General features: G+C 41.0%; 1 protein-coding gene across 6 annotated transcripts in view; it reads left to right on the forward strand.

Annotated features, from left to right (window-relative positions):
• The window catches only part of DIAPH3 (diaphanous related formin 3), a 264,878-nt gene that overhangs the window by 111,890 nt on the left and 137,471 nt on the right, over positions 1-15,517 (forward strand). For all 6 annotated transcript variants that reach the window (XM_064174349.1, XM_064174365.1, XM_064174358.1 and 3 more), the window contains one exon: positions 556-657. In XM_064174349.1, the coding sequence (XP_064030419.1) occupies positions 556-657 (102 nt within the window). The remainder of the gene's footprint in view (positions 1-555; positions 658-15,517) is intronic.

The following is a 15,517-nucleotide window of genomic DNA, read 5'->3' on the forward strand; positions in this document are numbered from 1 at the left end:
GACGAGGGGTAATGGGTTTAAACTGGCAGAGGGGAGATTTAGACTAGATGTTGGGAGGAAGTTTTTTATATTGAGGGTGGTGAGACACTGGAACAGGCTGCCCAGGGAGGTTGTGGCTGCTTCCTCCTTGGAGCTGTTTAACGCCAGGTTGGGTGAGTCCTTGAGCAACCTGCTCTAGTGGGAGGTGTCCCTACATCGCGGGGGTTGGAGCTGGATGATCCTTGAGGTCCCTTCCAGCCTAAACCATTCTATGATTCTAGTGTTCTGTCTGTGTGGTGTTATCAAGCATATTCTGTCTTTAAAAGTGGTATTTAAAATAAGACTACAGAAACGTTTATTGAGTTGGCAAAATATGCTAGCTAGGAGTATTGAATCAGTTTTTACACTCTCAGTTACATTAATTTATGTGTTTCTTGTTTACATTCTACTGTCTTAAAGAAGGAATGTTGTCTTTGGAGTGTATGGTGATTATGTATTATGTAATACCATGTTGCTATTGTACTACAAGCAACATAGAATTTGAGATTTTAAAGCCTATTTTATTTTTCTTGATAGAATTTAATAAAACATCTTCCTGAACAAGAACAATTGAATGCATTGTCCAAGTTCAAGAGCGAGTATAATAATTTGTCTGAGCCAGAGCAGTTTGGAATTGTGGTGAGTTCTGTTTTGTTATCACTTTTCTTGTCTTTTCCTGAAATATAGTTTTAATATGATATTGTAGAAACAATACCAGTTGCTTCTTTCCAAATATGAAGAGGTTCCACAGTGGGAAAAGAGAACAAATGCTGCATTTTAATCAAACATTTAGCAGGCATATCCATGGATATGGAAATCCTGACTATTACCATTGGAATGATTTGGGATTCTTTTACTTTAAGAAAGTCAATTAGCTTCAAACAAACAAAACCTATGTTGTATTTTTCTGTGTCAGAGTTTCACTGGGAGGTACAGAGCTATTTCTGGATTTCCACAGCTAAAATAATTTGGCTTTCCTTCTGATTAATAAATCTTTACTTTTTCAGTGAAGATTTCTGTACTGATGTTTCTCTTACTATTCTCCATGTAAATGAGAACAAAGTACTGTAATTATCATTCTGCCTCCTCCTTCCCATGTATATTGTGTCAACAGTACTTGTAGTTGTTTTTTCCATTCCTAGCAGGAAGATACGTTTCTAGTATCACTCAGGTTGAATTAAAAAAGACTGGAAAAGAAAACACTGCCAGTTCAGTGTAGGCAGTTGATTATTTTCTGTGGAAACATATTTTGGATATAATTTCTGTATAGCTCATAAATCATAATTGGTAATGATTTCATCCAGACTAACACAGAAATGAATCTATTGCTTTTTGGCAGTGCATATATCTATATAAGTGTATGATTTTTCTTGTCCACTCCTAGCTTTTCAAGCTAATAAGGTCGTTGTTAGCTTTTTTCTGGGAAAATTTCCCTAGAAGGAAAGAATTCTTTCAGTCATGTCCGTGGGCTTTAGGAAAATGAGTGTCATGTCTTTGTAATAGTTGGTAGTTATCTGTATGAATATTGAATACCTGTATTGGGACAGCTGGAGTACAGGTATGGGATATGAGAGCAGCAATACTGTTCTGGATCAGCTGAAGAACATTGGTGTGGATAGGAAACACCATTACATTGAGCTGCTGCCAGTTGCAGGTGTGGCACAGCCAGTCTTCTTCAGGCGTAGGCTATTATAACTAGTTCTGAAGTGGTGCTTTTGCTGAAAATTGTTTCTGCTGTTCATTTTCAAACCACCTTCAACAAGAGTAGCAGTTACTGTATGTCTATTGTGATGCTGGTTTCGTGCTTCTTATAAGTCTTATAACTACACTCTGGAAGCGCAAAAAAATACCCCGCCATTGGTTGTATTTATTTCCCAAGACTTTCTATTATAGTTATCTGATTGAAACCAAATTATCAATTTCTCTTGCTCCAGATTTCTTAGTTATAAAAGCTAATGAAACTTCTTCCTTTTTATTTCTTGTTGAGGTTTTATCAAACGTTGAAGGAAATTGTTTATAGTTCATCCCTATCTCAGCTTTATTTGATTATAACCATTTATTTCAAAAGGTCACTGCAAAGGTCTCTGAGACCCTCAGCAACAAAAATCCAGTCAAAACACATTTTGGTGTTTTATGAGATGTCAAATGAATGTTTTCAGCACCTCTGTTGCTTGCAAGAAACACAAAAGGTCTAATGTCAGAAATTATTACTTTCTCACTTGTTTCATTCTAATGTTTGTTTATTCAATTACAAAAATAGCAGTAGTTTCACAAAGGTAGATTTCACAATAGTAACTTCTAGATTTCTTTTCAACACACTTCATATTACAGAGCTTTGGAAAGAAACAGGTAAGCAGCTAAATCTACCATGACCACTTTTTGAATGCGAGAATTGACAGGAGGCTTTGATATTGATTCTGCTATGTTTGAGTCAGTTCCCCAGGTAGAAATTTTGGGTTGAAACAGTAGTATTCTATGGTCTAACTCTCTTCTGCTGAAAGTATTGTTATGAGTAATAAAATGTCTGATCAATCTCTTAGACACATTTGTGTTTCTTAGTTCAGTCACATTAATCCTGTAATTACTCCCCCTTCACTACCTATGTGTTGTTTTGTAAGGGAGGATATGTTTTGAAGCGTCCCTCCAAGCTAATTCACAGCTTTCTTAACTCTTAAGCAATAATTCATTTTGTTCTACCAACCTTTTTACCATGGGTTTTTTTAAATCTGGTAATAATCAAATATAAATAAATTTGGAATGACCTTTCCTTAGGTTACTGATTGACTTGTATTGATTGACAAGTTGCAACATTTGAAACTGTTAGCTAGTTCTTTAAGACAGTTGGATAGAACTGTCAGGCTAATGGCAAGAGCTACATCAGGTCATGGTTTGCTGGATGTGACCCAACCAATTTGATAAATTTGGCTTAGAAAACGGAGGCAGTGAGATGACCCTGAATCTTTTTTCATTAAACAACAAGAGTTCTTACATCTGAAAAGCTGATGGAGTTTCTTCTCTGGAAGAAAAAACAAATTCCCACAAAAAATTGCAAGTGTGAGATTTTCCTACCTTTCCATGAAGACCCACAAATAAAACCAAACTCCATCTTTGGGGGCAGTTATTCTAGTGTCACGTTTTATGCATCTATTAGAGCTGATGTCAGAGAGCAAACTACTGTTAGCTTTTACCATGAAACATTTTTCATTTCTTTTGGAGGAGGGCACATTTTAAATAAATCACTTTTCCACTCTTTGAATATGTTATCTTGTGCATTTCATATTCATCAAGTTCCAATCTTCATCAGGCTTTCTTGTGTATTTTCTTCTAGTCTGTCTAGGGAGTGGGCTGAGAACTTTGTCTCGTTAAGAACTGCTGTTGACACAAATGAGTTTTCTGAATATAGTTGTTTGAGGTTTTTATGTTTCTGTTTTGTCAGGGTTTTTTTTTGTTTGTTTTCTTAAGATTGCTGTTTTACACCTTGCTTTTTTTGCTATTCTTTCCAAATATGGAATATCAGAGTTGTGCAATACAAGATTTTCAGGTTTGTCTTTCAGGTGAGTGGTGGTTTGTAGTTATGGCAAATCAGAGTTTGGAGATTTCATGTTAATTTGCTCTAAAATTGTGATTAATGGAAGAACTAAACTATTTGACTCCCAAGGAAGAGACTACATGGTGAATAAAATGAAAATTACTTCTTGTATAATGATAATAATAATAATAAAAAGAAATAATGGAAATCTTCTTTTATCCTTCTGGCTTTCAATTCAAAGTCAAGATTTGTTTCTCTGAAAGAAAAAGCTACACACTGAGATACTGGCATGCTGCTACTATTACAATATTGTATATTTTGCTGCAACCAAAATGAATGAACTTCTCTTACTGGCATAAAGACATTGAGGGCATGACTCTCAACAGCTCAGGTTCCCTCCATAAATGTAGCCTGTGGTAGCTTTTGTGTTTGTGGTAACCCAACTCTATGGGTTGCTTTTGCGGGTTTTGTAATTATCCTTTCCTTTTAAGGTTATTTTTCACTTTTATGTTTTCTTTTCATTCAGCAGTAAGTATAAAATAAACCCTTTATTACCCTTATCTTCCCTTTGAGACTTTAGGTTTCCTTTAGATAAACTACTTTATTTTCCTCTATGTTCTTTCTTTCACTTGGTCCAGGCTGATGTTTCAGAATGCAGATATTATCACCTATCACAATGGAGTTTGTGTTTTGCTTTTCTTTTCCACTTGTGTGCATCCATGAACTATATAAAACTATATGAAATCTGTTCATTTTACTCAACATTTTTATTCTGACTTGATGTTCTGAATGCCTGTGTTTTGTTGCTCAGATTCTTGATGAAGTATGGTTGTACTTCTTGAAATGTAAGCACACAGTTGCATTCTGTTTTACTATAGCTCTTGATTTGTACTTGCATTTACTCAGCACAATAAGACTTCCTCCTAAAATAATTTAAATTTATTACCTTCTCAGAGATTGATTATGACTGATACTGGATAATACATTATATAAAACTTGTCAATGGTGAAGATTATGTTAATGTTTAGAGATGAGCAGTCGTGTGACAGTGCACTTGCAATGAGAGACACATCTCAGGTGAATGGGACTTCTGCTAGTAATTGGCACTGATCAGGCCACAGCTTGAGTACTGTGCCCAGTTCTGGGCTCCTCAATTGAAGAGAGATGTTGAGGTGCTGGAAGGTGTCCAGAGAAGGGCAATGAAGCTGGTGAAAGGCCTGGAAGACAGCACTGTCAGTAGAGGCTGAGGGAGCTGAGGCTGTTTAGCCTAGAGAAGAGGAGGCTTAAGGGTGACCTCATTGCTGTCTACAACTACCTGAAGGGAGGCTGTAGGCAGGTGGGGGTTGGTCTCTTCTCCCAGACAACCAGCAACAGAACAAGGGGACACAGTCTCAAGTTGTGGTGGGGGAGGTCTAGGCTGGATGTCAGGAGGAAATTCTTCCCAGAGAGAGTGATTTGCCATTGGAATGGGCTGCCCAGGGAGGTGGTGGAGTCACCATCCCTGGAGGTGTTGGAGAAAAGACTATCTGAGACACTTAGTGCCATGGTCTAGTTGACTGGCTAGGGCTGGGTGCTAGGTTGGACTGGGTGATCTTGGAGGTCTCTTCCAACCTGGTTGATTCTATGATTCTAATTGCTCATCGTGGTAGGTTATTATTGGCAGAAAGGTTGGGTTTTTTTGATGATAGAATGAGTTTGTTTGCTTGTTTTCTACTGTTTTCTCCAGATTCATGGATTGCATTGGGTTGGAAAGGACCCTCAAAGGTCATCTTGTCCAACTCCCCTGCAGTGAGCAGGGACACCTTGAACCAGATAATCAAGTCTGATCTTGAATGTATGTGTTGCTTTAGATCTTAAAATGCTTAGCAATGGTGATTTTTAGGTATCTCTTTTCTACTGGGAAAAAGACCTCAGACTGCTTTACAGCCTTCTCCACATCTACCAGATGGGTCCTATCCAATCATCCAGACCATAGCACTAAATGCCTCATCCAGTTTTTTCTTGAACACCTCCAGGAATGGCAACTCCACCACCTCCCTGGGCAGCCCATTCCAATGGCAAATCACTCTCTCTGGCAAGAACTTCCTCCTAACATCCAGCCTATACCCTTTATTCTTTTTAGTCTGAAGTGTTGTTTTTGACATGCAGTCCTTCATGCCCTTGGTGGACTTTACTTTTTTTGTACTAAAATAAGTCAGAGAATAATAGTGACCAAAACTGTCCAGTTGCAGTTATCAATTTTTATATTGATTTTTGAATGTTACTCAATATTTTGAAAACAGGTTACTGAATCATCTTATATCTCATTATTGTTAGCAGTTGTGGGGATGACAAATGGCTAGATGACATTTTAAGACTGTCTATATGTTTTGGTTTCAGACAGCCCACTCTCACAAGCAAGTTTCCCCAACCCCCCCCAAGTTGGGAAGGAACAATAACACAGAAAGCCCTGGGTTGAGATAAGGAGTTTAATGGAAATAATACAATGTGAAATTGCCATAACCAATTTCAAGAAAAGCACAGTAAAAGAAGTAGCAAAGCCAGTGATAAAATAACACCCTTCAGCCCAGCAGAAAAGGCTAATACCCCTGTAGTGTTTCTGTGTGTGTTTAAAAGTCGTTTGGATGTGGTGCTTGGGGATGTGGTTTAGGGTGAGCCTTGTAGAGTAGGTTTATCAGTTGGACTTGGTGATCCTGAGGATCTTTTCCAACCTGAACGTTTCTGTATGTAGGTGTTGCAGAGGGGGATTCTCAGTACCTATGCCTATTTGGCAGAGGAAAGAAATTAATTGGGGCGATAGAAATTTTTATATAAAAATATAGATTTATTAAATTCAATATTTGAACTTTTGCCACCCCCAACCACTGTATATTAATATTTAAGGTCGTACACGGTTATGAAAACAATTTAGGATGAAATAGGTACAGGTATTTGTTATTTAACCAGCAAGCATTCAGACTGTAAACAGAGAGAGGAGTTTTCCCCGCGGCTTAATGCCGCTGGGGATCTTTATGCTATTTTCCCAGCAGAGTGGGCTGAAACTCTTTCTGCTCTATGGCAGGGGCAACTTATATTACAGAGGTATTAAAGCTTTTACTCACAACTCTTTATCAATTATTAATCACCCTCTGGGGCTGTGTCACAGCCTGTGCCTAATGTCCAGACTTCAGGGGATCGCTACCCGCGGACTTGGAGGCTGGAATCTTCCCGGCTTGAGGGGAGATAGGTTTTCTCTAACCTTTGTTCTCCTGGCAAGGGATGATCTCTGCCTTGGTGCTGCTGTCTTCTTCTGGATGCTGTGTCCAGGGATTCTGAGCTTGGCAGGATTTCAGGAGCAGGAGAATAGTTGTTCATGGCTTCAGGCCGTGTGTGCAGACAATCCAGAGTCTGCTTCCTGGTTAGCTCAGCGGCAGTGGCTTTTACCAGGCAATGGTAGGCAGCGAGCATGCAAACTGTGCATGGCTGCTGGGAGTCTGAGCTCCGCAGGTAAAGGGAATGAAGGATCTGGTCCTGGTAGCACAATAGCATGCAGATGTGCACAGTTGGCTTAGGAGGCTATAGGCTCCTTATTTTTATATATATATATGTGTGAAGGCTTAAATGAGCTCTGCATGAAAGGTACGCAGGCAGGTGAGCTGCGATTGAGGGTCAGAGCATGTGTCTGAGCCATGCAGGTGAGTCAGAGTTGAGCTAAGTGCTGCAATGGAGTCCGAGCTGAGCTGCAGGTAGGGTCAGAGCATGTTGTTTACCTGTGCCCCCCTATTTATTGACTGTGGGCCAAGATTGATGGCCTCTTTGGCCACTAGAATGACCAATCAGGTTGGCAGTTAGCCAAACCTTACCATGATAGGCAGAAGCTCTTGCCTGGACTTTCCCGAATATGAGGATCGCCTGGCTTTACCCCAGGGAGACACGAGCAGGGTGTGTGGGGGCTTACACAACTTGTTTACAACCAGGGGTCCTGACAGAAAGACATGTCCAGGCAAGGCAAGGCATAAGCAAGCCTCTTTGCGGGCCTACAGGCCCTCCACAGCAGTAGGCAACAATAATACCAATCTCACACTTGGAGTACTGTCCTAGTAGCCACATGGTTCCTGCTTTATTTTCTTAAAACTTGAGATATTTGGAAATACATTTCCCTATTGTCTGGGAGTGAAACATAAAGAAAGCAAAAGCAATAGTGTTGTGGTGGTTCTTTTTTTCCTGATCATTTTTATTTACTCAAGGATAAAATTAAGGGAATTGTGAAATATCATTTCAGCAGTAGTTAATGCCCATACCTCATGAAATACACTAATAGGTAACTCAAATAGAATTTGGCAAGCAATCCTCACATGGCTTCACAGTGTATTCATTGATGGATGTGTTTTTAATGAGTTCCTACCAAAGGAAAAAAATTCACTGAAGTAAATTGAAGATTAGAGTGAGGCACGCTGAAGGCTAGTTTATCTTAAATGATTCAGCAGACACTTAAAATTAGCAATTCCATATTCACCTGATGATTTTACTTATATGCCCTCATTGAGGATAGCTCAGAATGTATGGATATTTTCCACTGTTTTTTTGGAAAATACCAGATGTACAACATGCCTCTCCTAATACTTGATATTTGGGTACAGCAATGCACAAGGATATTTCAGTGTATTTAATATCCTGAAGTGGTGGAGTGCATCTGTGCTGTGAGAAACTTTGATTGTGCTGATTTCTGTCTTGCCTTCTGTTGTCTTCTAGCAGTGTTAGCGACTGTTCTGTCCTGTTAGCGTTCTCTGTCAGTAATTCCAGTCTTCCCAGGGATATTGCCAAACATTAACTTTCTGTTATGTGCTGTCTGTGACAGTTACAAAATCTTTATGATAAATTGCAGTCAAGGTACATTGTTTGAAGGAGAACATCTGTAACTCCTGTAATGCTGTTGGCTTTCAAACTTTTTGATGTTGGATAGGATGGAGAACCAAGCTCCAGAAATGTCTTTTGAAAGTGGACATTCTGCTCTGTACTAATCAGAGTGTTTGCAATTGCCATTGGATTGGATTTTGTTACTTCTGCTGTACCACTGAAAAATTGTGGTGCTGAATCATAAAGGAATGTTCCTGTATAAGATTCCATACCAGCAGATTTCCCTCTTATCTCTCTTCATTCCAATAAAGCCATTTTAGGTAGCTAATCTAGAGTGGGTTAGAAAAATGCATCTTGTGTGATGTTAATTCAGATGGGTGCAAGTGATTGCTTTTTTCTTTCTAGCACACACATGGGCTACCTCTTCAATTTTTTCTTCTTTGAAGATATCTCTACAAATTTAGATTAGGGACCGGGAGCTTTTTAGCCTAGAGAAGAAAAGACTGAGAGGGAATCTTACCAATGCTTTTTAACACTTAAAGGGTGTGTGTCAGGAGGATGGGGCCAGTCTTGTTTCAGTGGTGCCTTGTGTCAGGATGAGAAGTAATGGGCACAAGCTAGAAGATAGGAAGTTCCATCTAAATGTGGGGAGTGTGGTGGTGTTTGTGAGAATTGTGAAAAGTATAATGGGCCTGGGCCTAATCCAGCCAGGGCCAGCTGAAATACAAACTGACAGACCAGTTTGCAAGGAGGTGGCTATGGCTGCAGCTGGGCCAGAATGCAGCTGGGCTCCTATCTGCTGAGCCAGTGGCTATTTATTGAGTGGTGTGTACATGGTATAACTCACTTTCCCTCAGCCTACCCTCCTTAAGCCCACTGTTTTATCTTATTTTAACAGGTGTTTTTTTTTCCCCAACTGCTTTTCCCATCTGCTTTAAAGATGCAGCATTTTGGTATCTTTTCTCCCATCCTTTCTCTCACAATTCAAGGTATAACAAAATGTCCCATCACTTATCAACCTCCAGGGCTCCCACACAGATGTTAAGGACATCTAAATATCCTGTTACCTACTCTCTTTGGGGTCCCACAAGGGAGGCACTTCTTTACTTTGAATAAACAGGTTGAAACAGGCTGACCAGTGAGGTAGTGGAGTCTTTGTCTGTAGAATCATTCAATGTCCACCTAGATGCTGCCTTGCTCAACCTGCTTTAGGCAAACCTGCTCTTGTGGAGGGGAGTTGAACTTGATGATTGTTGTGGAGGCAGGGAATGAATGTGGCCAAGTCAAGAATTATAAAAAGAGATTTTTTTTCCCTGAAAACTCTGCCCTGAAACTATATACAAAAGTAGTTTAGGTTTGTTTACAGGTTTTAATTCAATTGGCAATTCTTCAAAGGGTGTTACGGACAATTTAGAGATGAGGGAGTCAGGAAATGCAACAGGCTAAGCTATAAACACAGCTTTACCCCACTATAAATCAGGGTGAGCAGAGAATTAAGGGAACAGCAGGCTTTACTCATGGAGGTGATGAGATACGTATTTGGTGATGATCCTTTCCTGGATTTCTCTGCATCTTGGTTGCCTTCTGGTGCTGCAAGTGATATCCAGTAGTCTGGATCCACATGGCAGAAGTCCAAGGCAGGTGGAAAACGCACCAAAGTCAGAAACATCTCAAGACAGGGCTTCCACAAGACAGGGCTTCATGGAATCAACACTGCCTCAGCAGTGGCTGGGGAGAGCCAAACTGCTAGGGTCTCCCCAGTTCGGAATGTCAGCCAGGAAATCGGCTGTGATATGGTCCGTATTGCAGCTGCTGGCAACTCTCTCACCTGCACCCTAGGACTTGCCAAGCTTACAGATTCACACAGAAGGGTGCAGAAGTGGGGAGAACCATCCAAATGCAGGGACGGTGCAAAAGCCGAGAGCCGTGCAAAAGGTAGGAGCCATCCGAAAGTGGGGACAGTCCAAAACGGCAACTCGGTCACAGCAGGAGCTCTATCAAAATGGGGACCTGTCCTGTTGGGAGCTCTTTCAAGGCAGGAACATGATGCCTTTTCTCCTTGCTCTATTTATGCTCTTCTAGACAAAGTGTCCATTTTCCATTTTATGCTGGATGTGAAAGACCCAGCCAACGGCCAGCCCAATTCCAGCACGGGTTTCCACACCAGTCAGTACACGTGTGGAAAAGGTGCCTTTTGCTGTTCCCCCTTCAAACCTGCAGGGAGGGGAGCAGTTTTCGTGCCTTCTTCTCCTCCTCATTCAAACCCGTGGTGGGGGGAGAAGGAAGGACTTTGGAGTGCTTCAGTGCAATGATATCCTGTGGTCCTTTCCAGCCATTACCATTCTGTACAATGTGGGACAGCTACGCTGAAAGAATCTTGAGGCTAGTCATTAATCTCTTGGCTCCCTAAAGCTTTATGTTACTATGTAGATACTCCACCTGTTCCAGCTTCAGACCTCAGTGGTGCTCCTGTGGCGCCCAAGTGCTTTAGAATTTACTTTGCCTTCTAATTGTTTTGTAAAACTGAGGAACTTTATCCAAGATACACAAGCTGTCTTCCACAACATTTGGTTATGTGACACTTCATGTCAGACTCGTTTTGACACAGATTAACTGATTCCAAATGCATTAAATATCCATATGGATAAAACTTCTACAGTCACTGTTATATTATTTGATGATAGGACAATGGGAGACAGAGTAGAATATTTTTGCTATACCAGTACATCATCATCACAGGCATAGCTTCCTGCTTAGCAAATTAACTTGGGCTCCTTGGTAGGTCAGTAGAGAAGATTATACTAAATATAAATGTGCTGGAGATCTGTGTTTTTTTGCATGCATCATGCCTGTTATATTAAAGACATCATAGTCAGCTGCTACTATGATCCATTACCAATGTATATTTTTGCTTAACTTTGTAGCATCAAATTCCACTTTCATGTTTTGAGTTACAGTGGTTCAAAGTGATGGAAACTACTAAGCCTGCTGATGTAGTTTTCAGATATCCCATCTGCACCTCAGTTATAGTCATAGTCATAGAATCAACCAGGTTGGAAGAGACCTCCAAGATCATCCAGTCCACCCAGCCCTAACCAATCAACTAGACCATGGCACTGAGTGCCTCATCCAGTCTTTTCTTGAAGACCCCCAGGGACAGTGCCTCCACCACCTCCCTGGGCAGCCTATTCCAATGGCAAATCACTCTCTCTGTGAAGAACTTCTTCCTAACATCCAGCCTATACCTACCCTGGCACAACTTGAGACTGTATCCCCTTGTTCTATTGCTGGTTGCCTCTTTCTATACTTTCATGTTGGGAGACTCTAATGTTGTAGACTACTTTCTGTTAGGAGATTGATGCCTGTCAGTAGCCAGACAGAAGGCATTTTAAAGCTAAGAAGATCAGATTTCCTATCTGGGATACAACTGGACTAGTTCTACTTTTTAGAAATTTTTCTCAATTTCCTTTGATAATATTTTACTGTATTTTGAATTCTTCAGTGACTTCTGCCCTTGACTTCTGGGGTAGATTTTTTACAATTTTGCTACATAGATGTAGTGGAGATTTTACAGAGGATTTTTGCCTAATATTAAGCTCTTAACTTGGTTGAAAGCATTTCAGTGTAGTGGCATTGACTCCATGTGTACCTTTTAATGTCTGGCATCTGCTAAGTCTGCTAAAAATAGAAGAATGGAGGAAAAACAGACTCTTCCACTCTTGGATGATTCCTTTTCAGGAAAATACCATTGTCTGAATTAAACTTGGATCAACAAAGGCTGTCTCTATCACAGAATCAGGCTGGTTGGAAAAGACCTGTAGGATCATCAAGGCAAACCTATCACCTAATCCTTCTAATGAACTAAACCGTGGCACTGACTCATCCAGTCTCCTTTTAAACTCCTCCAGGGATGGTGACTCCACCACCTCCCTGGGCAGCCCCTTCCAATGGCAAATCACTCTTTCTGTGAAGAATTTCTTCCTAACATCCAGCCTAAACCTGCCCCAGTGCAATTTGAGACTGTATCCTCTTGTTCTGTTGCTGGATGCCTGGGAGAAGAGACTAACACCTGCCTGGCTACAGCCTCCCTTCAGGTAGTTGTAGACAGCAGTGAGGTCTCTCCTGAGCTTCCTGTTCTCCAAGCTAAACAACCCCAGCTCCCTCAGCTGCTCCTTGTGGGGCTTGTTCACCAGCCTCCTCAACAGCCTAGTTGCCCTTCTCTGGACATGTTCCAGCACTTCAACATGTTTCTTAAATTGAAGGGCCCAGAACTGGAGACAATACTCAAGGTGTGGCCTGACCAGTGCTGAGTACAGGGGCAGAGTAACCTCCCTTGTCCTACTGGCCACACTGCTCCTGATGCAGGCCAGGATGCCACTGGCTTTCCTTGCCACGTGGGCATGCTGCTGGCTCATGCTCAGCTACTATCTATCAGTACCCTCAGGTCACTTTGTCATCTACAAGACAGCAGAAGGCTGTGTGCAGCTAGGAGATAATGAGTAATTGTTGTCCCTGTGTCACTTAGAGTACACTAACTTCTATTCTGTCCTGAATATCCTTTAGAAAAATCTTGGATTTGCAAAAAACTGAGTCAGTAGTGGAAATTCAAGCTGGAGAAACAAGAGTAGCAGGATTTGCTTTTTATCAGTGGTAGTAAGGCTAAAAGTCATTAATTCAGTTGTTTCTATGTAGGTGTATCCATATTTTAAGTACAAAGACCTTCTGATTTCTTGTAACTAATTTAAATTTTCAGTTGGCATTTCTAAACTTAGTTATAATTGATTTGGGAAAAAGAGCCTGTTAAAGGTGAAGAAAGGTGTTTTATTTCCACATAGTCATAAAAACACCGCAACAAAAATATTTGGCCCTTATCATGGATTGCCTTCTCATACACTCAGGTAATGTTCATTAATTTGGGCAGGGTGTGTGATTTTTTTTGTTGTTGTTTAAATGTGCTAAAGGGTCTCTTAAGGTATCATTTCTTCCTTCCTACTTTTCAAGTGCCTCACTCTAAAGAGAGGTATTAAGAATTCGTTTTTTACCTTTGCACTCTTCAGAGTTCACTGAGGCTGCAGGGATGAAAACTGTACATTTTCCACTGGGGGTGCCCTCCTACTTTACAATTTTAGTCAGATTTAGTCACCTATAACAAATATTTTACTTTTTTGATGAGAGTACTTCCAGGTGATCCGACAGCCTTGGCACTGCTGATCCTTTAAGGAGGGTGTACTGTGAAACTGGAACCCTTGCAGTGCTTTACTTTATGTAAGATGGGATCACATTCAGAGATCAAAATGTAATGTCAGTATAACTTCTGAGATATGTTCCTTTTCATAATGTCAACAAAGCAGATGGTGAAAGTACCTGTTTACCAGACGGCACATGTTTGCAGATGCCTTCTGATTTATGCTGTATTTGAGAAAAAACCCCTCTCTTTGCTGTTGGATAAAGGGCTATGAGCTGGATAGCTCAACTCAGTTGTCAGTTCCTATTTGGACTTGCACTTAGTGAGAATATTCTTGTGGACTACTACTTGAAAAATTGAATAATTTGTTACCCTTACAATGAGTTCCCTGCTATGTGTAGTTGTTTCTCTCTTTACCTTTCTATTTCAAGTTCCTTTTTTTGTTATCTGGTTTATCTGTTTTCAGGATTCTACTGTAAAGACATGAGTAGCTCCTGATGAAGCTGGGAGAAGGACTTTGTGACACTTGCCTCTGCCCAATACCTTAGTGTTCTTTTAGATGTTTATTCTTAAATAAGATATAAAGTTGTTAGAACACTACATGAATTGTGAGTGATTCTTAAGTACTTCTTTTCTTGTTTCACTGTGGAAACATATGGAAAAACTTCTTTACAGTGAGACTGACGGAGCACTGCAACAGGCTGCCCAGAGAGGTTGCAGAGTCTCCTTCTCTGGAGACTTTCAAAACACTTCTGCATACATTCCACTAATCACAGCAATGTTCATGTTGGAAAACACCCTCAGGATCACCAAGTCCAGTTGATATCCCTGTTCTGCAAGGTTCACCCCTAAATCATATTGCCAAGCACCATATCCAAATGACTTTTAAATACATCCAGGGTTGGTAACTCAACCACCTCCCTGGGCAGCTCATTCCAATGCCTGACCACTCTTTCTGTGAAAAAAAATAATCCTAATGTCCAGTCTAAACCTGCCCTGGTGCAGCTTGAGGCCATTCCCTCTTAGTCCATCACTGTTTAGTTGTGAGAAGAGACCAGAGCAGGGAGGAAAAAGCATGATTTCCACTGTGGAAGAGTAAGAGTTAAGCAACATATAATGCTTGGTAAGGTGCAACAACAGAAAGCTTCTGCAATTGTATGTGATGCTAAACGTAACAAATCATTTGATGATTTCTGTAATACATTTGTAAGGAAGAGTGTTGTCCCAAAAATGGATTCTCTACCCAGTGTGCAAAGTCTGATCATAGAATCAAACAGGTTGGAAGAGATCTCCAAGATCATTCAGTCCAACCTAGCACCCAGCCCTATCTAGTCATCTAGACCATAGCACTAAGTGTCTCATCCAGGCTTTTCTTGAACACCTCCAGGGATGGTGACTCCACCACCTCCCTGGGCAGCCCATTCCAATGCCAATCACTCTCTCTCTGAAGAACTTCCTCCTAACATCCAGCCTAGACCTCCCCTGACAGAACTTGAGACTGTGTCCCCTTGTTCTGTTGCTGGTTGCCTGGGAGAAGAGACCAACCCCCACCTGGCTACAACGTCCCTTCGGGTAGTAGACAGCAATGAAGTCTCCTCTTTTCCAGGCTAAACAAGCTCAACTCCCTCAGCCTCTCCTCATAGGGTTTATGTTCTAGGCCTTTCACCATCTTCGTCACCCTTCTCTGATGCACACCCAGAGACATGATAGCAGGTTTGTTGTGATCTTGTGCAGGATCAGGTGCCAGTGAGGTGATATCCAGAGCTTAACACACTTTCTAGGACATAAGCTGCATCTTAGGTACAAAATAGTAATGAAGCAAGGGAGTCACTTTGCCACTCCAAACTGTGCACGGGAGGACGGAAATCCACCTCTCCCCTCTGTCCATGCTTCTGTTATCTTTTGGGACCAGCTGCTTACTCAGATGTGATATCACTTCCCACTCTGCT

The sequence above is a fragment of the Pogoniulus pusillus genome, chromosome 3 (genome assembly GCF_015220805.1).
Source record: "Pogoniulus pusillus isolate bPogPus1 chromosome 3, bPogPus1.pri, whole genome shotgun sequence".
Taxonomy (NCBI): Eukaryota; Metazoa; Chordata; class Aves; order Piciformes; family Lybiidae; genus Pogoniulus; species Pogoniulus pusillus.